Source organism: Netta rufina (genome assembly GCF_964035555.1).
Source record: "Netta rufina genome assembly, chromosome: 13".
Taxonomy (NCBI): domain Eukaryota; kingdom Metazoa; phylum Chordata; class Aves; order Anseriformes; family Anatidae; genus Netta; species Netta rufina.
Window position 1 is genome coordinate 16,318,869 of NC_140136.1, and position 21,227 is coordinate 16,340,095.

The 21,227-nt window shown below is 40.6% G+C and overlaps 1 protein-coding gene across 1 annotated transcript in view; it reads left to right on the forward strand.

The window, feature by feature from the left end:
- Positions 1 to 1,089: 1,089 nt before the first annotated feature.
- TOX3 (TOX high mobility group box family member 3) overlaps positions 1,090 to 21,227 on the forward strand; it is a gene marked incomplete at both ends in the record, with an annotated part of 77,418 nt that continues 57,280 nt past the window's right edge. The window contains one exon of the mRNA XM_084294402.1: positions 1,090 to 1,191. Within this exon, the coding sequence (XP_084150528.1) occupies positions 1,090 to 1,191 (102 nt within the window). The remainder of the gene's footprint in view (positions 1,192 to 21,227) is intronic.

Genomic DNA, 21,227 nt, shown 5'->3' on the forward strand with positions numbered 1-21,227 from the left:
CTCTCCCCAGCACAGAACTTTTGAAGCCTTGACTCAAGGGCGCTTCCATCCTTTTTCTCCCTCGCCCCTTGTTTGCGGGGCACGGGTGCGAGGCCAAACAGCCTTTCCTCCTGCCTTAGCGGTTCTCTCAAAAGTTCTGCCGCAAGATGCCGGGACTGGGCAGCCCGGCGGCTAAACAAACGTGGCTCCTCGGTGCGTGTTTTGCACGGGCACCCACCGACTTGGCGCCTTCGGGACGGTGCCCGCAGCCCGCTACAAAGCTCTCCTCCGCGCCCCCCGCCCCGCCGGGCAGCGGGACCGATCGATAAGGCGCCTTACGGAGAGCCCGAAGGAGGGCAGGGAGCCGGCAGCGGGGCACATCTCCGCCTCACCGCCCAGCCAGGACGGCCATGGGCAGCGGCTCCGGGGCTCGGGGCTCCGGGCTCCGGCACCGGCCGCGGGGGGCGGCAGCGGGCGGGCGGCGGGAGGGGCGGCGGCGGGGCGGGGAGGGGCGCGGGGCCCGGCCGCTCCTCCCGGGGAGCGCTGCCAGCGCCCAGCCGGCTCCTCCGGCACTTCGCACCCGCGCAGCCCCCGCTGCATCCAACTCCGGGGGCGCTGCCCCTCTTTCTCCCCCTCCTTTCCCCAGCCCGCATCGCGTTCCCTCTGTTCTCCCCCCGCCCCTCCCCGTTCCCCTCCGGTTGGAGCCGCTGGGGAGGTCCGTGTGGCTGGCTGGCTGTGTGTCTGTCCGGCCGGCCGTCGGTCGGTGCTGGGCGCGTGGCTCCTTTGTGTACGGCAGCTGCTCCTGAATGCGGAGGCAAAGCCTGTGGCTTGGCACCGGGCTCTCCCAAAGCAGCAGCCCTCCTCCCGGCCGCCCCGGCGGACGGGCACCCACCTGGGCTCCGCGCCCGCCACCCCTGCTCCCCGCTCCTCTCCTCTTCTTCCTCCTCCTCCTCCTCCTCCCCGTTTACCTGCACTTTGCCGCCGCCTCTCCCCCTCGCAGCCCCCTGCCGCCCCCCGTCCGTGCCCGCTGCCGGCGAAGGCACCTGAAGGTGGATCTATCAAAGCCCCCGGCGCTCTCTCCAAGTGCACTTCTGGGACCAAAGCACCGGCATGGATGTAAGATTTTACCCGGCTGCGGCGGGCAGCTCGCTTCCCGGAGACCCCTCCAACCTGGACTTTGCCCAGTGCTTGGGTTACTACAGCTACAACAAGGTGATTATGCCCGCGGTCGTTAATTGCCCGTGTCCCGCCGGGCCGGGGATGCTCTGGGGGCTCCCGGCGGTGGGGAGGGCTCGGGGGGCGGCAGGGACCCTCCCGGGCGCCCCGCTGGGCTGCGGAGCCCGGCCCCGGCCCGCCGGCAACTTTGGGGTGCCGCAGCCAGGGGGACACGGGCAGGGGCTTCCCGGGCCGGGCATTGCATGGCTTGTCCCGGGCTGCCGTCCGGGTCCGGCAGAGCCCCGGCGGAGCTTGGGCGACCCCGGCAGGGATCGAAGGGGGCGGCTGCCCCCGCTCCGCACCTCCGGGTAGCTCCATCTCTGCCCCGGCCAGCCCCTAACCCCAGCGGAGCGGAGGGTGGGATGTCTGGAGGGGCACCGGCTGCTAGCACCCAAGGGTAACGAGCGCTTTAATTCCGCCAGGGCTGTCGAAGAAGTTGCAGTCCCACTTGTGTTTATTCACACCTTCTCTGCGGCGCGTGTAGTTTATGGAGCAAACGTTACAGTCAGGCGCTAGGCATTCCCCGGTGGCTACCTTCATTTACAGAAAATATGTTTTAATAATATGGAGATGATTTGTTCCACAAATTACCCAAATCTGGGAAAGGCGAAGTTAAGAATGACACTGTGACTCATGCTATTTTGAAAAAGCCTTAGCTGTTTGCACTGTGATGTGTCAATAGCACATTGAGCTATTAGCACTGGGCCCTCACACATGCACATAAAGATCCCTTTCACACTGTGTTTTTCCTGGTGCTATGTTTGTCCAACCTCTGGGGCCTTTTGTGAGGCACTGTGTGAGATGCTGGGGAACAGAAGGGTGCTGCACAAAGTCTAAGCTTATGTTAAAATCAGTTTTGTTTTGTTTTGTTTGTTTTTAAGAATCCTTTCCAAATACCTAGATAAAGTTTGCTGAAACGCAAAGATCATGTTCAGAGAGAGAAATAACGTGGGTTCAAGTAAAGAGGTTTAGTAGCTGAACAAAACTTTCTCCCAGATAAATTGTTTTCAAGTAGAAGTCACGAGTGTCCTTCTCTGTTGTTATTTGCGATCATCTTTATGATCATCTTGGTCTCAGCTGCTGCAACGTTCAAGTTTGTCAGTAGTGACTTAGAGCCTGCCTCCCTTTCCAAAATGCACAGATCTACTCTCAGCAGAGATGCAGAGCCGTGCTCCCGTGGAGTGTGCACAGCCGAGCCCTGCGCATGCTCTGTGCGGAGGCTATTAGCATGCTGCTTTGTTAGTAGTTAATATAGAAAGACACGGGAGCATGAATTAAAGATGAAATGTCAACCTTAACTTTGAATGCTGCTAAGGACTTCAAGAGCTCTAAAACACGCAGTAAATATTCACTGTTGTCTGATATGCCAACTAATTTAGGAAACTTACAACACTTACTGACAAACAGCATGCTTACTGTAAATTTCACTTATTCGGTAACTTTATTGTTATGCATGGTATGTATTTATTTCAGGAGCCGTTACAGTTTGCTGTACAGGTTCTTTCTGATTTTCTTTTTTTACATCCAAAATGTGAATGGTTGCAAAACCAGAAGTTTATTTTGACCACTAACTTGCAGCAAATGCACAGAGTTAGATATAACCTTTTGACTGTATTTCCCTTCCTCATACAATGAGAACAGAGCGCACATTCAGAAGTCAGAAGTAACTAACTTTTGACCTATTCAAAAATGCAATTCAGTTTCTGTGCTCCTGAACATAATTTTGGCAAGTATCTTGTAGGCCAGGCTTCCAGTGTGTGGCAGAAAATATTTTAATTAACAGAGTACAGCTCATAATGTATGTGGCTTATAATAGATGTCTTTGCATGTGGAAGGCCTGATCCTGAGCAGGCTGCCACAGGCGAAGCTGTGTTGCTGTTGCTGTGCTCAGTCAGGAAACCAGAGTGTGGTGTACAGGTGTTTCAAGGACAGAAGGGGAATCTGCAAGTGAGTTCCTAGAAAGATTCTCAGCTACATTGATCTAACCTCTTCTTCTGTATTGCTTATAATCTGTAACTGTAGCAATTATTGTTAGGCTTGTTTTTTTTTTTTTATCCACAAAAAGAAGAATACATTTATTTTGAAATAATCTTCCCTCTCTCCCTGCTTTCTTCCCTCCCTCACTTTCCATCCATTCTCTCCTTTTCCTATGTTCCTAAGAAAAAATAAATGATTACTCTGGTCGGCACTGAGACGACCAGAAGGCACAGAAAAAAGAGCTGAAATATTTACTCCACTGAAGTAAATGGGAGAACTGTTATTGATTTCACTGGGGACGGTATTTCACCTCAAGTCTTTCTGAAACTCATTTGAGTATCCTGCCCGCTCATCCATACCCGCCTCATCGTTACACTCCGAATCCATATTCTTCTTGTGACAGTGACATCGCCTGTGACGAGTGCCGGGCAGCAGGAAGCATGATGGCACGAGTAAATGTGTTGCCTGTTTGTGTACATATGCAAAACCACAATTGTTTATCTGAAAACGTTCTTGGGATCATCAAGGCGTAGAGTTGATGGCACATGGTCTACCTCTGGAAAACTGCATGCTATATTCAATTGTCTAAAAATACTGAATGTGAGGCCTTTTGATATCACCGCCCTGCACCCTATGGATCAATTCTGCCTTCCAGCTGCCTTCTGGTTTTCCTAGGACTGCCCCATTTGTGCCTTAGGGGCTGCAGCCCCCCAGCAGGGTGCAGTCCCACCTGGGCACCCCGGCCAGGCCTGGCCTCCGACAGTGCTGGGATGGGAACAGGCCCAGTGACCGCAGGACGTGGGGACCTGTCCGAGCCCTTGTGCAGGTATCCTGCAGCCGGGGTCCCTCCCCAACGCATGTTCTTAAACTCAAAGTTATGATTTTGAGGTCTCTTGTCAGTACTGGATAAGTACACCTAAGGGTAGGGGATGTCATTGTGATTTTGGGGGGGAACGTTACTTCCAAGCATGTGGTAAGCAGTTGAAAAGGGGCCAGAAGGAAGTATCCCTGACATTATTTGCAGCACAGTATTTTCCAGAAGATTCCAGATTGGGATTATTTTTGTCTAGATAGTGTGCAATGCCGTAAACATGCAGAAAGTGCGAAAGAGGAAATAGAAAGACAGCGATTTGTCCAAGGTTACGCAGTCGGTCACTGACATAATCAGGGCTGCAACCAAGGTATTCTGAGACTCAGCCCAGTGGTTTATGCTGAATCTCATTTGCTCTAATAGGATTACTTACATGTTTAAAGTAAAGCATGTGCTTAAGTGCTTTGCTGGATCAGGGCCATACTTGATAAGTTTTCAGAGCTGGTGTGAGAGTACAGAACTTGACCCCGCGTGTGTCTGGCTGGTGGTGGTTTGGGATAGCAGCGATCCACCTCTGTTTCAGAGTTGCATGAGCGAGATCACGGTCTGCCTGTTTCTAGAACTGCCTGCTGCTCTGTATACAAAACAAACAACAAAAAAAGCCACCATCAAGAAGTAGCTATAAAAATTACAAAAGTTGAAAGAGAGCAGCTGTTGTAAAACATCCTGCTTCTGTTTTGAGCCCTTCTATGGTTCTGCTGATGGAAAGCAATTTTGGACATTTGCTATAGTTTAGTAGTGGTGTGTTGTTTTTTTTTTTTTTTTTTCCCTAAACAAACTTTTTCACTTATTGAGTAAATTACTTGTCTTGTACTAAAAATATTTGGGAACTTCTATTCATCATAGCAAACACATTTCTTTTTTGTTAGAGTAACCATCATTTTCATAATGCAATTTGCAAAAGGAAAAAGAAATCTCCAAACCCTAAACACATACAGCTCAGTGCTTGAGTTATCATTATATTAAATTCCAGAATCTTTACTTCATTATTTAGCTGTCTACATTTTATAATGTTTATCTCTTCTGCACAGATTGTCCTTGAAGGATACAAATTTCAAACATCCATACCTTAATTTAGGCACCAGCATACATATGTGAATGTCAGAGCTTGAAGTTTTTGGCTGAAATATTTTGCATTTTACAAAGGAAGCTCCGGAAGGTTATCTTGTTCTTCCAGAGGTAAAGCATAGATAGCAGTAGTTTAGTAGTATGCTAAACTGGGCTATAAGCCATTCCTATTAGTGTGTGTTAGTAGGAAAAATGGATTAGAGTTATGCAAAGGATTGAGAATTACTCTTCTCGCAAATTTAAAGTGGCTATATATGCATAGGTTTTTCTTTCATATAGCAGATGGTGAGAGACAATGGGTGCATGTATGCTGTAAAGACAGAAAACTGCTCACTCACTCATCATCTGCTCTGCATATATGCTGCTTCACATCTGGGCTCTGCTGTGGTGCAGACGGGGTGGTTTTTCTTCTGATGAAACCAGGCTGTGAGCTGGAAGCTGATGCATGTACCTCCAGTCTGACCCTGGCAAGGCTGGCCCTCGCAGTTAGGGTTCTTGCTGGAGGCAGTGTAACCAAGGGATTGGGAACTTGCTGTTGTTTTGAGTATCAGCTTAGTAAATGCCATTTTACCTTCGCTATTTCCCATTGATCTTCTGGCACACGTGACAAGTGTGCTGACCTGTTTCTTTCTCAGAACTGCCCTCCCCTGCCTCTCGTATCTCAGAACCTCAGGACTATACAAGCAACTACTGCTGGCAGAGGAAAAAGCTCTCCAAATATTTGGCTGTCCATTCCAGCACTAAAAATGTTGGATATGTGATTCCCTGTGCTTGCAAGAGGAAGTGTAATGATGCGATGACTATATCTGCAAGAACACAAATTACCCTTTGTATCATCATCACTGCTTGCGTTATGCTGTTTTACAGGAGCAGTCATCCCACAGGTTTTGTGACGTAGCTCTCTTGAAGAGCTTGCTTTGAAAAGAAACCCATGTATGCCAAGGGCAGCGATCGTGCAAGAACCCACATTGTCTAGAATGAGATCGTATAATGGAAAAACAAATTGGATTGTGCAGTGCAACTTGTCCGTTGTTCTAATACTGCAGATATGGTCCTGATTGCACCTTTTTGTTATCAAGACATGAGGAGAAATTGGATGTGTATGAAGTTTACTTAGGGGAAGCCATTTCATCCTGGTGATTAAAAAAAAAAATTTAGCTGCTTTCTTTACGATGGATTATAATTGTATTAGGGAGATACTTGTACTAATATACAGCAATAGCAATCTGTTGGAAGAGTTTGAGCTTAATGCTTAGAGGTAATCTAAGCATTTGTACTTTTGGTAGGTGTGGAAATAAGTGTGGGTATTCTTAAAATAATGATAACTTTTAGCAACAGCAATTCTGAAGCATGCATGTCAGGGACAGGGGCAGCTGCTCACACCTCTGGCTCTAGAGCAATAAAATACTCAGCAAATCCTCTGGGATGAGCACAGCCTCATTCCCACAGCTCTGCCTGCACCCAGCATCGTGCATTGTATGAGGTACCACGTCTAGCCTGAGCCTATAATGAATTATCATGAATTTGTAATAAAATCTAAAATAGAAACAGGGGAAATAACAGCTTACATTCTTTGGCAGATACTTGAAGTGAGAGTAGCTCACATAGAATCCAAGTTCTCTGTGACTCATTTGTCACAGTTTCGTACAGTGTCTAGCAAAGCGAGGCCCATCAAATTGTGACCTTTGGGTTGTGCTGCAGGCTTTTATTAAATTTACGGTTAATACATGCCTATGTATTTGTCGAATTCCGACACTCCCAAAATACCTAACTAATGCTATTGAGTGATGATAATCTAATTTAAGAGGAAAAGAATTTGTACAGCACTAATCCTACCTTTTTATCTGTAATCACATTTCTCCTGCCATAAAATTGAGTACTGTTATACAGACCTAATGGCAGGGTTGAATTCTCAAATGCTTCAAACTCTTATCTGATAGCCGTCTTCTATACTGTTACCTGTCTGTATGATGTATTTATAGAGTGCCAGTCACCATAGTATCTTTGCGATGATTGCTACCAAAATTGAGAACTCTGAGGTGAAAATCTAATCAGGACTTTAGATAACAATGTCACACAAGAGCCTTCTGGTCTTTGCCACTGTGCTGTGTTAAGATGAAGACTTTGATGAGATCATGCTTGCAGCCACGTTTTTCATTATTTATTTTAGTAACAAGATTACTATTTCATATCTTCTCCACTGCGTGTTAGCACCTGTCAAACCGATCTAAATTCTGTTTCGAGTGCATTCTCTGTTTGTACCTGAAACAATATATTGAAAACCATAAGTGTTTACAGGACTGCTGAACTGGCAGAAACAAAAGGGGAGGCTGTCATTTCTGAGTGGCTTCTGAAATATGCACCTTGGGTATCTGAATAGCTGTTTTCATGAACTTTTTCAGATGTGTCATGCTAATGGGCAAGCAGGCTGAAAATATGGACTGTTTTCATCACATTAAAAATAGCTGAGTTTTCTGAGCAGAGTACTGTAGATACGACTGACCATGGCTGCAGCCTCGGTTCTGTTTGAAAAGGTGCTCTACTGAAAGTAGCAAATATTGGTTTGTTATTGAAAATGAGAAATGTTTTAAACAAACAGTTCTTTCAGTTTGTTGTTTGTTTGTGTAGTTCATGTGCCAGCTATTGACATCGATGTTCTCCATTTCCTCCTCCATGGCCAGTTTGCCCAGCAGCCTGTGTTCTGTTGAAAATCCCTGTATAAATATCAAGAGGGAAAAGAAAAAAAAAATCTTTAGAAAGATGAAGAAGCCTCCAAATTGTCATCTATACTTGAGGATATGCTATCAAAACAAAACAAGATTTTTAAAGCAAGTCATTCTCAAAAACAGACACTTGAGAGTATGTCTTAATGTCTTCTAAGCTTGATTTAAAAAATAAAAACCTCGGATAGAAATTATTCTTTCTTTCTTTCTGCCACTTGTTTCTCGGTTTTGTTTATGCTCATTGGAGATCGAATCAATGTGGACATCTTTCATTTACTTATATGGACATTAGATCAGGCCAACCCTTGGCATTTAATGGGGGAAACTGTTAGCAATTCAACACTTTATTTTTGCTATTGTAAACTTGTAATCATTCTTACTGTCTGGGTCACTGTGACCATATATTATCGCTCCTGGCCACAGGCTTGTGAGAGGTAAGACTAAATCTTAAGCAGAGGAGTGAGTTGTGACATAGCGAAGGTAAAAATGAAGAGGGTATTTGGATGAAAGGCCAGGATTAGGACTGGCAACCTCTGAAGCAAGGGATCTGATTGTCTTCAGATTTTTTTTTTTAAATTTTTTTTTGGCATGACATTGTTTATTACAGGCAAAGAAACTGGAGATGAGTGAAAGCTGCAGAAGCACAGCTATCTCCTCACTTTCCTGTTTGGTTTTATGAAGTATGCAATTGGTGATGATGAAATAAATCATTAGTTAAAGCGGAATATTGCTTTCAGAGAGACACTTGCATTTGAATTTTCTGTAGATTTAGCATTGTAATGAGTTCAGATCAACTGGACAACCTAATAAGAGCTTGCAAGTATGTAAAATTACCAATAGGGTAGGATTTCTGGAAGATGAAGACTACATTTAGATGATTTGGGTCACTTGAAGTAAGTTGCCTTCATCTGTATGTAAAAGATCAACCCCCAGATTTTGGAATGATTACCTTCTAATTTTTCAAGAGTCCTTCAGCATTGAACTTTGTTGGAGTTATTACTGTGATTCGGTAGACTTGAGTTCCACAAAATTTATAGCAATAAAAGTAAGGTGCAGTTTTCAATCTGAAAAAATCTTTTCCACATCTTCATTGTGATATTGCCTTCTGAGAACTGATGCCAAGGTGACATCTCCCCATTTCGTTTTCTGAACAGAAAGAGAAACTTTTTTGCATTTAGCATTGAAAACAACATAATTTACACTACAATTCTGTAAGCAGGAAATACTGGAGAAATCAGATAGGGATTAAAGAATGAAATAATTTGTTAGATATGTAAATTATTATTGGCTTCTTGAGGTTTGTTTTGTTTTGTTATTGCAAGGAACCCATGCATGGAAACAACCTGAGCTGTGTGAAGCATCCTTTCTGTCCCAATGGGGCAACTCTTATATTTAGTCAGTGAATTATGTAAGGGTTTGTAGGTTCAGGACATATTTAAACACCTCTGTATTGATTAGCTGTCTAATTTTGATATGAAAAATTGTGTTAAAACCATGCAAAAATCAATTGCTGCATAGTGGAGTAGCTTATTTTCAGAGCAGATCATATTTATCTCCAGTTCTGCTTTTTATACTACTCTTCATAGTCTTTAGGCTTATACAAATAGATGAATTTTGAATGGTTTTGGGGACTGTATTTCAGTATTATTGTTATTCACAGAAGTGCATTTTTTTTAAGCTGTACTTTTATCAAACTGATCAAGGGTTAGCAATCCTCTGTATTTTTTTTTAGCAATTTGTTTTATTGAATAAATAAAAATTTGATTAGGCATAAGAAAATAGTCATTCTGTTTGCTTTAGTAGGTTACTACAGTTACTTTTGTGGGTTCTTAGTAAATGTGTGGATGAAATGATTATATTAGGTGGCCATGTAAATACGGGGATATCATACTGTTGATTTGTTCAAGTGAAAAACTTTGATAGCTGTGGTTTCTCACCACAACCCAATGGGGCTCTTTTTCTTCTATTGTTTTTCTTGATATGGTTAGAAATACACTAACCTTACAGTTAAAAAAAAAAAAAAAAAAAAAAAAAAAAGGGGGTGGTGGTGGTGGAGGAGGGCAGCTCTAAACATGAGGCAAAATAGATAGAATTTTACAATGATTTTTCTGCACTTTTTCCACAGGGGAGCTATAGGTAAAAATAAGGTTGGTTGCAAGGCTGTACACTGAATGTACCATAAAGCTAAGCATATTATGAGGTGCAAACATGAGAAGTTTATTTAGATGCACAAGTGAAAACATTTGTACTAAAAGTAATCGTTGAACCAAACAATGTGCTTGTGTGCACGACTTCGCGTTTGCGATTTTCTAAGTGTCCAGTAACTGTATTTCAAATGATAAATCGATACAAGTTGCTTCATTTTATTCTGTTCTGCCAAATAATTTACAAGTGCAAGATATATATATATATTTTTAAAATAAACGTATTGATCAGATGCTTTGTGCTGAGGTCTTGGATGCTGCTGCTGTAATGTGCACAGGTATAGTATGGCTTGTTGAAAATAGGTAATTGTTGTTTCAAGGATTTGACAAGCCATATGGACATACTTTCTCTGTGCTCAGTTTTGGATGGTTTTCATACTTTGGTCTTTTAAAAATGTTTGAGTCAAATGTGCGCATCAGTGGCTTCCATGAAGTGTGATAGTACCCCATGCTCTCCCACTAGTCATGTCATGAGATGACGACTTGTTTCAGAGATTTGGCCTTTGTGGGATCAGCTTTGTGGGTGCCTTTTCTGTGAGAGCATCCCTGGAGCTTGCTCAGTCAGCACATTCCTGGGGCTGCTTTCTTGTGCCCCCTTGGCTCTGCTGCCTGCTTTGGCTTGGACTGGCTGGCTCAAGTCATTGGAGCCACCCACAACAGCTGACATGCAGTGAAAGGTAGGCAGTGTAATCTAGGGCTAAACATAGCTCAATGAAAGGAAAACATCAGTTCTGTTCATTAAATGCATGCTTGAGTAGACAAAACAATAGTGCTTCAGAATTTTGCATATACAGATTTGTGTTATGCCCAGTGTACAGTTTAGTGATGAATACTGCTCTTTTTACCTGTAATTCTGCTTAAAAAAAAGGCAAAAACAAAACAACAACAACAACAACAAAAAAACACCAAAAAAAAAAAAAGCTATTATCTTGTATTGTAAGATCCTGAGTATATTTTGTCTCAATCTGCAGCCATAGTTTACCCACTTTAAGTAGCAAATTATTTTTTCTAAATTTAGTCAGCAAATAACTTGTGGTAGGATAGCAGCCTTTTTTTGTCTTCTCTGTTAGAAAATGTTTGAGAAAGGATGGCGAGGCTTGGCTTTGAATTCTATCAGCACAAATATATTACTGGCGATAACATATCACGCAAGTGTGCTGCCTATCTTCCTGTATTCTCATCTCTAGTAAATAGCAGCTTTTTCAGGGAAGGTCTGAGAATTTGCCCTTTTGTTAATAGTCTGGTGGAGAGTTTACATACCAGAAAATAATCCTGATTCTTTACTTGATAATGTAGTAAAGAGGTTTTGTGAGCTTTGTATTGGTTTTTGTAAAGAAAATTTGGCAGCTGTTACTTGTCATACATGTAACTAATAAACATTGAATCGAAAATGTGACTCTTGTACAGCCACACATTTTTAAAACATAGACAACAAGTATTGGTCTGAATCAGTTGCAACAATCTTCCACTGCTAGAAAAAAGGTGGGAAGAGGCTTTTTGTTACTGTCCAGGATGTATACATCAGGATACATGCCATGCGTCTACTGTTGAGGTCATGGGTCTCCTTGTCATTGCTTCTGCTTTCACTAATTAACTGAATTCTGCTATCGCCGTCTCTGCATCGTGTACCATGTTGTTTGACTGTATGCTTATGCAAAATTACTTATAAACAAAATTTTTTAAGGTTATCCTATCACAAGAAGTAAGTGAGAGACAGTGGTGATAAAGAGCTTGATTCATATTATGACTAACTGCAGGTGAACATTATGTTGTTATGCCTCACTCTGTTTCTGTGACTCAAAAATGATATTAAACTCCATTAACATCTCATGACATCAATAGAGTAATTAAAATGCATAGGAAAGGATAAAGTCTAGAAATCATAAGAACATAATGGCTTTCTATAAAATTTTAGACTATATCAAGTATTTATAGGGCTTTTGAGTTTCATTTATACTCTGCATGGGAAGGAACTGATACCAAACATACACCTTGCTCTCTGCCCCCCAGGTGTAACCTTTTTCTTTTAAAATAAATGTGAAAGTAAAAAAGACAGAAGAATTTCAATGGAGGAAAATCAGTCCTGGTCCTTCAGAATCATGAACTCAGGTTGATTCTTTGCAGCTGCAGTGAGTACGAGCAATGCACAGCATAGCCCTGGCACAGAATTTTAACAGTGAAAAATTGTCCATCCTGCTTCATTTTAACTACATCTTTTCAATTTATTCTTATTTAGATGAATCTTCATTCCACACTGCTATGGTAGGAAGCAGTCATTGCATTCTCTGGTGCCAGAGGAAGTAACCGTTTGTTAATTTAGGCAGGGAAGAGGGAAGAAATGCATGCTCTTTCATTTAAAGATTTCCTAAAAGCTTTGGAGAACTGATCTTTGGTCCTCATTTGGTTAAAAAAGTGAGATTCTTCTCTTACTTTCCCCTTCCACTGCCTTATGGTATCCAAGTGAAGGATCTATCTCCTATCTGCAGCCTTTTTCTGATGCTCCAGTTGCCTGGGATCTTTGAATGTAGAAAGAAGAAATAACAAGATTCTAGATGATGAATCTCAGTATGAATGCTAGAAAGAGGGCAGTTGCTTTATTGATCCCAGCTGCTGAAATTTTCCCTGTGAAGATGATTTATGTTTATCTTAAATAAATAAATAAATAAAAATCAATGAGAAAAACAAGCAAACTGAACTTCATATAAGAACTGATTTGAAACATACTCAACATTTTCTTTCTCATCCTACTTTCCAAAACCTTCTATAGATTCAAAGAAGCGGGTGCAGTCCTGCTCTTGCACATACCCTCTTTGAAGAAGAGAGATGTTTCTGCTTCTCAGTTGAGCTTCATAAACTTGCTGGAGAAAATTCAGCTTAGCGGATGTGTTTTGAAGTGGTAGTTTCTTGGGCACTGAACCATTCATTTCCTAAAAGGATAAAGTCAATTCTTTGTACCTGCTGACAAAACAAAAGAAGCAATTCTAATAATGTGTTATGTGTGGATGGGCTGTAGCATTGGTAAGTGTTCCTCTGGCTGCTAAAAAGCACCAGCTTTATCCAGCCTCTCGTCTTTACCAGAAGAAGCATCTGCCTCACTAGAAAGCATAAAAATGGTCTCCAGTTGGTTTTGTCTGCATTTTTACTAAACAAATGAATCATCATGATGTTTTCCTCCAGCTTAGATACCGACTGAAAATGAAGCTACATTCAGCTGCCTCAAGTTGGGAAGGTGTAGATAATCTTCATCTCTGAAGTGTGAAAGAACTGACACATAAAATTGCAGGTCTGGCAGCAAAGATTTATTTATTTATTTTTTAAATAAATACCTTACAGTTGGAGAATCGATTTTCCTTAAGAAAAGAAGACATAAGAGACCCAAAGTATCAATGCTTTAACAGTAATACTGGTAACATAGCAAAGTGAGAGGGAAGACAGTGTTATTACAGGCATGCCTGTAAAAATGCCGGCTGTGAGCTTAGGCTGGGAATGAGGGGGAAAAAAACCTTTCACTTCTGGAGTATGATGGTGAAGCAGCCTTCCCATCCGAGTGGGGATAGATAAAGGAATGGCAGGTACTTCTAAGGCTCTGAGTTAATGCTAAATGTTATGTGGTGTGGTTGGCTGAAAGAAAGAGGGACCCTGAGGTTGTCTGTACTTTCAACCTTGTTCAACGTGGTTCTTTTAGATTCCCTGCTTATGTTCTTGACCATATGATATAGAAGTTTTGTTATGCACTCTGATCTGAAGTGTGCCTCTGAGTTGGACAAAGCAGCCATAGATGTGATAGTTAGAGTCAGCAAAGATTTTGGAGTAATGCATGACAGCTAAATAATACTTGTCTGAAGTCTAATTTGGCAGTGGAAAAGTGTTATTTCTGAGATTTAGGCTGGGGAATTATCCAGTATCTGTGAGCATGGGGGAACCACTTGTTTATTCCATGAGGAATGCTTTTTCCTTGCTTGCATGAGGAATGCCTGCTTTTCCTTGGTGGTGGTAGGGATGCTGTGTAGGGGAGGAAAAGGCCTTTATGCATCTGGAAGAGGTGATGGAAAACTCGCATCTAAAAGTTTGACAGACTGTACAAACGTGATATCAAGTTATCGGATGATTTGTCTCAGTGGGAGTGTTTGCAAAGCATGTGTCAGATAATCATCTCCTTCCTTACCTCCATGCTCTGGTAACTGCTGCACTTCCAAGGTTCTGAAAAATAATCTGGTCTTAGGGGTCTGAGTGAGAACTTCATTGTCGTTTGGACAATGGGGCTAAGCAGCCCTTCAGATAGGTATGCAGAATGCTGGCAAAATTTTGCAGCCTGTCTTAGCATCCAGTTGTGTTCACGAACAAGTCTGTTTCTCTTCTCTAGAGGGCATAAAAACTGAGACTGATCATAGTTGGTATCTGTGGTTTTCCTCTAGACTGTGAATGAAGCCAAGGTATGGCTTCTTGTCTGCATAAAAAGTGCCATCTGCTATCACCATTGTAAATATTCCAGCCTTGCAAGAGCAGCTAGTACAACCAAGGGGTTCTTCGAAGCTCTGCTCCTTCCTTTCCACCCCACAAGTTGGGACACTGAATTCCTCATAACCTGACCTGGCTGGTTTGTGTGGCAAAGGCTCAGATTCCCTAATGTAGTCAGTAGTTTCTGCCATTGCAGAGCATAGCCTCTACATTTTTAAAATGAAGCAAAACTGTTGACAGTACCAGATGTTTTTACTGTAATTCCACTTTCATCATATCTATAGAGTAAATAAAGGATTAGAGGTAAATTATAGATCAGTGGTTAATATCAAAGGTACATAGGAGCAGCATAATTCCATTTTTTCGATCTTTCCTTGAAAAGTCCAGTTTATAATCCTATTTAGGTAGGAAAATGATGCATTTTATACGACTCTTTATATCATTTTATACAGTATTTGTGCTTGCAACCGTAGTGATGAAATGCATGTTTTTGGCTGGAGTTGCAAATTGCAAGGGTCCTTCTATCTTAGTTTGATTTCACTAAATAAGTATGTTAATTGAAAAGGAATTCAGTTCAAGAAGAGCCTTTGTATCATTTTTCTGCAAGCAAATCTGAAGTTTTTCATAGTGCAGCATTCCCATGAAATATGCTTTATCCTATAATGTTCATTTGCATCTGTTTTTAGTACAGTGTACAAAAATAACAACATAATTTCTTACCCATATAGGAAAATTTATTCTGTCCTCTGTGATTATTAATATGTCCTTCTAATCACTCTTAGGATTTTTTTTTTTTTTTGGCATATTTCCATTTCTGGCCCATTGTATGATAGAAAAATGTAGGTGGCATATTTGTTCATTTTAAACTGAGATTATCTGATGACTTCCTGAGAGGGTCACCTGGTTGGAGTATATAAAATGAACTTCTTCCAGTAACTTTCTTTGAAAAGATGCACTAAATAAAGGTAAAGTTGAGCTGAACTTCAGTGTTTACAAAAAGTATCTTGACAATTCACCAGGGGTGGGATTAGTTTAGTTATTGTTTAGAAAAAAGGTGGATTGAATGTCTGGTACAATAGTCTACAACACAGGTAAAAGGCCTGGTAAATCATAGTTCTCTTGACACCTTCTTATCTGTAGCACTGCATTCGGTAGATAATTTTTTTTTTTTTTTTTTGTACACAAACATTTGTTTTTAGCTGGTTTTGGGTCTCAGACTCCAGAATTCTGGAGAGAAATTTAAGAAGTCCAGAACAATTTAAGCAGCAGCACATATCCACTAGCTCTGAGTTTTTAAGGATTGGCTGGTCTTCCAGTAGCCTAGTTTTTCAGGGTGCTGATTATTTGCAGCTGCAGCACGATTTCCTGGGAGTTACTGAACTCTGAAATGTACTTTGATGATCTGCTGTTATAAGTCAGTTTGGGTGTAAAAGTCTTATTTTCAAGTTTTATTGCTGTTATTTCTTAATATGTCTTGGGACAGGTACATAATTTTGTGCAATTAAAGTGTCAGTAAGTATAGTTTGTAAAAATAGGGTTCCAGGTTTGTCACTTGTGTGAATTGTGTTGTTCGTTTGTTGTTGGAGTTAAGCTTAGAAGCAGGTGGCTATAGCTGGTGTAAAAGTTTTCTTCAAAGCCTCAATTACCCAAAGTAATGGTTCTTCCTACTTTTGTTGCTTAATAATAACAGTATGATTTTATTTGCTTACTCTCGCATGTCAAATTGGGAATTAAGTATTTTCTATGGAGGAAAAAATAATTTGTTTATTTTTCTTGTAAGGCAGACCTTAAAAAACAAACCAAAACCAAAACAAAAAAGGCCTGTGAGATCTGTGAGAGCTCTTGAGGGTCGTAGAACACTAAGGTCCTGTGTCAGTGCTTCCCTTCTCTTTGTTGATTATGTAGGGTGCTTGTACTCCAAAATTATGTCCTCTGCTTCGCAAGTACATTAAATGCCCAAGGAAATGTCTTTCAATGGTGGTATTACCCCTCATAGGCTTGCACGTTTATCCTTAGCCTAATGTATCAAAACCCTTCCATGGTATATTGGTTTGACACGGGCTGGGGTCTGACTGGCTGGGGAGCAGACCTGTTGAGGAGCGCAGGCAGGTTCTAGTGGCTAGTTGGCTGAATAAACTGTCCAGAGCAAGTTCGTGGAGGGCCAGCAACATGGGCAGTGTCTGGAGCACTTGCTCTGCGAGGAGAAGCTCAGGGAGTGGGACTGAATTCAATGCTGCCTGTGCTCTGAGCAGAGGTTGGATTGGAGATCTCCCTATTTCCTTTCCAACCTGAACGACTCAAAGATTGCACAAAGTGAATAGGTAGCTGAGATTAACTTGCTCCTCCCTGTACTAGGAAAAAACAGATCTGTAGCAGGAAAACACAGATCTGGAAGAGTGGCAGTGTTTCAGCCTTCAATTGAAAGGTCCATGCAGTGTGAAACCAGTGCTTGGTTTTCTCATTCTGGATAGCTATCCAAACGCTGTTGGTAAAAGAGTTGGTTTCCAAGTTAAAGAATGAGGATGGGAATCCCATTCTGCAGGTTGTGCATGTATTGGTGCGAGTGAGTCCATAATTATGACCTGTCTAAAGCATATGGATTTAATACAGCCAGCTGGATAGCACTGCCTTTGTAGTTGTGTCTTAACTTGTGACATCCTAAAAGCAATGATTTTTGTTTAGCTCCACATCATCTTGGTTTAAGGGATTGCTAGTTGGAGCCCATCAGTTTGAGCTGGCAGATGTAACAGTGTAGAAAATGACAATGTGTAAAGCCTGTATCTGTCAAACTCCAATCTGGAATGCATGTCCCTGGTACCTGTTAACTGTTTGTATGTGACTGTTGCTTCTGTAATTAAGTTTTAGAGTTTCTTCCTTCTTTTTCAGAATTGTAGTCATGTGGTAATGCAATTTCTATTCTCATAGTACTCTTTAGAAAATTTCATCCAGAGCAAGGCAGTTCAAGCAACAAAATTTTCTGGAAACTCTGTTACTTTTTACACACAGAAGAATAAATCACAGTGGTTTAGCAAAAATTTGGAGATGCAAAGTAGTTCTAGAAAATAAAACTGTTTGTTGTGCACAACATTTGTGGAGGAAAGTGTTCTGAATGGAGCTTTGAACTTACATGAGCACTAATTACTGCATTCTTCTTCTCTAATTTGGTGCCAGTTTCTGGTCGCATAGAGGCTTAAGTGCCCTTGGGTGAGAGGAATGGGGAGTATGGTGACCTTTCAAATTAGTGACTGAATAAATTGATACCTTTTCACATCCTAATTCCAAATTAAATCTTTGTGGTACCTAATGCTACTGAGGTGTGGTACCACAAATGACTGCATATGTTAGGGTATTTTGGATTCTGTGTTTACAACACTAGGAATTTATCTGATTTTTCAGAGAACTAGATGTTACAGTTATGAAAGTGAAACACTTGAAAATGAAAAATGTCTGTGGCCCGCTCCTTCCCAGCCTCTCGTCACCCTCTCTGTGGTAATAAACTAAGCGTTGACCATTTAGTGCAGCCTGTAAATAGGAGGTGGTAGTGATTCAGGTCCCTTATTGCAAGAGTGTAACCACGTTGCTTTATTTGGGCGAGGGGGAACCCAAACAGTAAAACTGAAAAGAAATTGTCATTTGTCTTCCAAAACCAAAGTCATGGAAATCTACTTCAAACATTTAAAGGAGCAGTAGGTTGGAAAGAAACTATTACCACTTTTATTTCTTAGTATGTTTCAAATCAGCTTCTTAATTCGTACTAAAGTATTTTAGTCACATCCATTTAATCAGAAATAATGAGCATTTCCAGATATAATAGACTTCAGTTACAGAAGTCCTATATGTATCAGGTTTTCTTACATCTGGCAGAAACATGGCACTACCTTTCTGGAAACGGAGCTTTCCTTGTGTTCTTTTGTATTAGTTAATAGAAACCCTCCTTGAAAAAGGATACTCATCAAAGAATGTTTTATGAAACAGAAAACAGTGCTCATAAACCCCATTGGATTCCAAGAGTTATTACATTTTACATCATATATGGTTTATTTTTCCAGATGCCACAGTTCAAAATAATGTATTTTTAATACTACTTGCAGAATTCTACAGATTCATAATAGCACATGACATGTTAATATCCTCTGTGACATCCTACTGGTCATATCCAACTGTGATAAACAGTTGTATATGCTGTAAAAATGACATCTATTATAAAAATAAAGATAATGCAAAAGGATACAAACAATCCCTTAAATTTGTAAAGACTGTTACAAATCTTGAATGTTAATTTGAAGAAAAAAAGTACATGCTAATGCTAAGTTTATGCCTTCAGTTAATAATCCTTTATTCCTTCAGGAAAAAAAAATCAAGCAGCTATGCTTTAAATGAATTTAATGAACTGCAAAGACTGACATTTTCACTATAAAAGTCACACTTCATTTAATGAAGTAGTTAAATATTGATGCTATATTAAAATACAGGCTGAATAAAAATGGCAATATGGTTTTCAAAATAGGAATGTGAACTGTTTTTTTTTTTTTTTCTTGTTATATTGAAAATTTCATGAACTGAGAAAAGGGAAATATAGCAGAATATTTCCATAATAAACACAAAGCACTGTTGAAATAACATTAAAGTTGAGAGACACAAACCCATAAAAGCAAGGAAATTAAGTCACTCTTACCTCAGTGGTCTTTGTGCTTAAGCACTGAATCTCTTAAATGAATGGAACCAACACTCAATGTTCAATATTTCCTAAAATTCACAAAAATGAAGACAGATTGTAACCCTGTAGTACAGGTGGCACATAAAAGAGCTAGCCATGTGTCCACCTAAGGTGACTACTTATGCCATGGTATAGTGTGACCTTAATTCAAGTAATTGTGTTTTAAATACTGTGATTTTGCTGGCAGTATTCTGGCATGTTGACTGTGGTTTGCATATGCTTCCATTGATATAATTTGGATTTTTAACTTCCTTTCTATTCCTGCACTGTAACTGTAACAATATAATATTGATAATGGATAAAGGAACATTGGTGATGAACATGCCTGAGGTTTTTCTCAGGTCAAACACCTATGTGATGATGATGGGAAAATAAAGCAAGAGTCTTATAGATGTGGGTGGGAGCCACAACTGAGTGATGGCATGATCGGCTTCCCTGTGATGAATTGAATTACGTTGTATTGTACTTCGTAAAGCTGTACTAATTCTGACATCAGGCCTCCGTGTATAGTAAAATACTGAGAATGACATCTTTGGCCCATTGAAGTCAATGGCAAAACTCACATTAATTTCAGCAGTCTGTGATTTCATCCTCAGTGGCTGACTTGTAAAACAATGGTAAATTGATTTAGCACATATTTTTTTTCCCTTGGGAAAGATCTCTGCTTCATGTAAAATGACTTGTCTTTTGACTTATATGCTCTTACTGTGAAAATGTGAATTTTAATTCAAGATAAATATAGTCTGATTTTTTTCCCCACACCTATCATTATTTAAGTATCAAAAAAATGGGAGAAAATGGAGCTACTTTGAAAGTGGTAGGTTGTATGCACAGTTCTATACACAATTACTAGCAGAAACCAAAGATAAGGAATGCAGACTTCTTAATGAAGACTAATGAATCACTTCTGTAAGTATCAGCTGTCAAGTATGGTCTCTGTGTGCATCATTCGAAATGTGTGTTTGTTTTTTTTTCTCATGCAGAGTGTCTCTTTAAAGCAAACAACAACAACAACAAAAACACATTGGAATCTGAAGAAATAATTGTATAATGTATATATGCATTTAGAAGACATGTCATATTCCTAGTGGTCCTCCAAATTCTGTATAACGTGGCAAGATCACCATCTTTTTGTGTAGTCATGTCTCCTGGTATTTTGCCACAGTAAGCATGAAAATGATCTACTTAGTAGAACATACAATTTCGTAGGGTGTTATGGAGGCTCACCAGAATTTATCTAGAATTAATAGAGCATTGAAGAATTTCTTTCTTTCCCTGCCATCAGAAGTAAGAAGATGGATGCCAAGTCTATGTTCATGCTAACTGTGGTCTGAAGTGAGTTCTGGTTGCACAATGGCAGTGGCCCCATTGACTACAAAGGATCAGGGGTAACCCTAGAGAAACTGTTGGTGGCATGTTTAGCGATATGTGCCCTCGAGTGGGTTCATTTTTAAACAATTACAAAAGGTACCTGAAAAGGTATTTGTATACTTGTAACATTCAGTAGTTAGATATCAGAATGCCAGACCAATGTTCCCAATCAGAATTGAAACCATAGCAGTGCTGCTATCTCCAACAGTAGTATAGGGAAAAATGTTTTATTAAACACTAATTTCACTTGTTATTTAAGAAGTAGCTGGCTTTGCACACATTAATCTCTTTTTCTTTTTAATTCAAGGTTGATGGTCTAGGTCTTAGACATTGTATTTATGAATAGGGCACTCAATAACTATGCAAAATATCTATTTCTCCCATGGGAATTTGTGCTTTGATATATTCTGATCCTTATTAAATTTAAACAGGATCAAATTTATACAGCTTTGGCAGAGATTTATTAAAATACACTGAGTGGACAGCTTGTGGGAGTGCAGTGTGCTGTAATAACATATGCCTCTTACCAGAGAATAGTAATTATTGAGAATCAAATAAATCTGTAGGAGGTTAAGTATATATGGAAAAGATATCAATTGTAGTTTTCTACAGCTAGACAGAAGTACTGTCTGAAGATTTGTTGC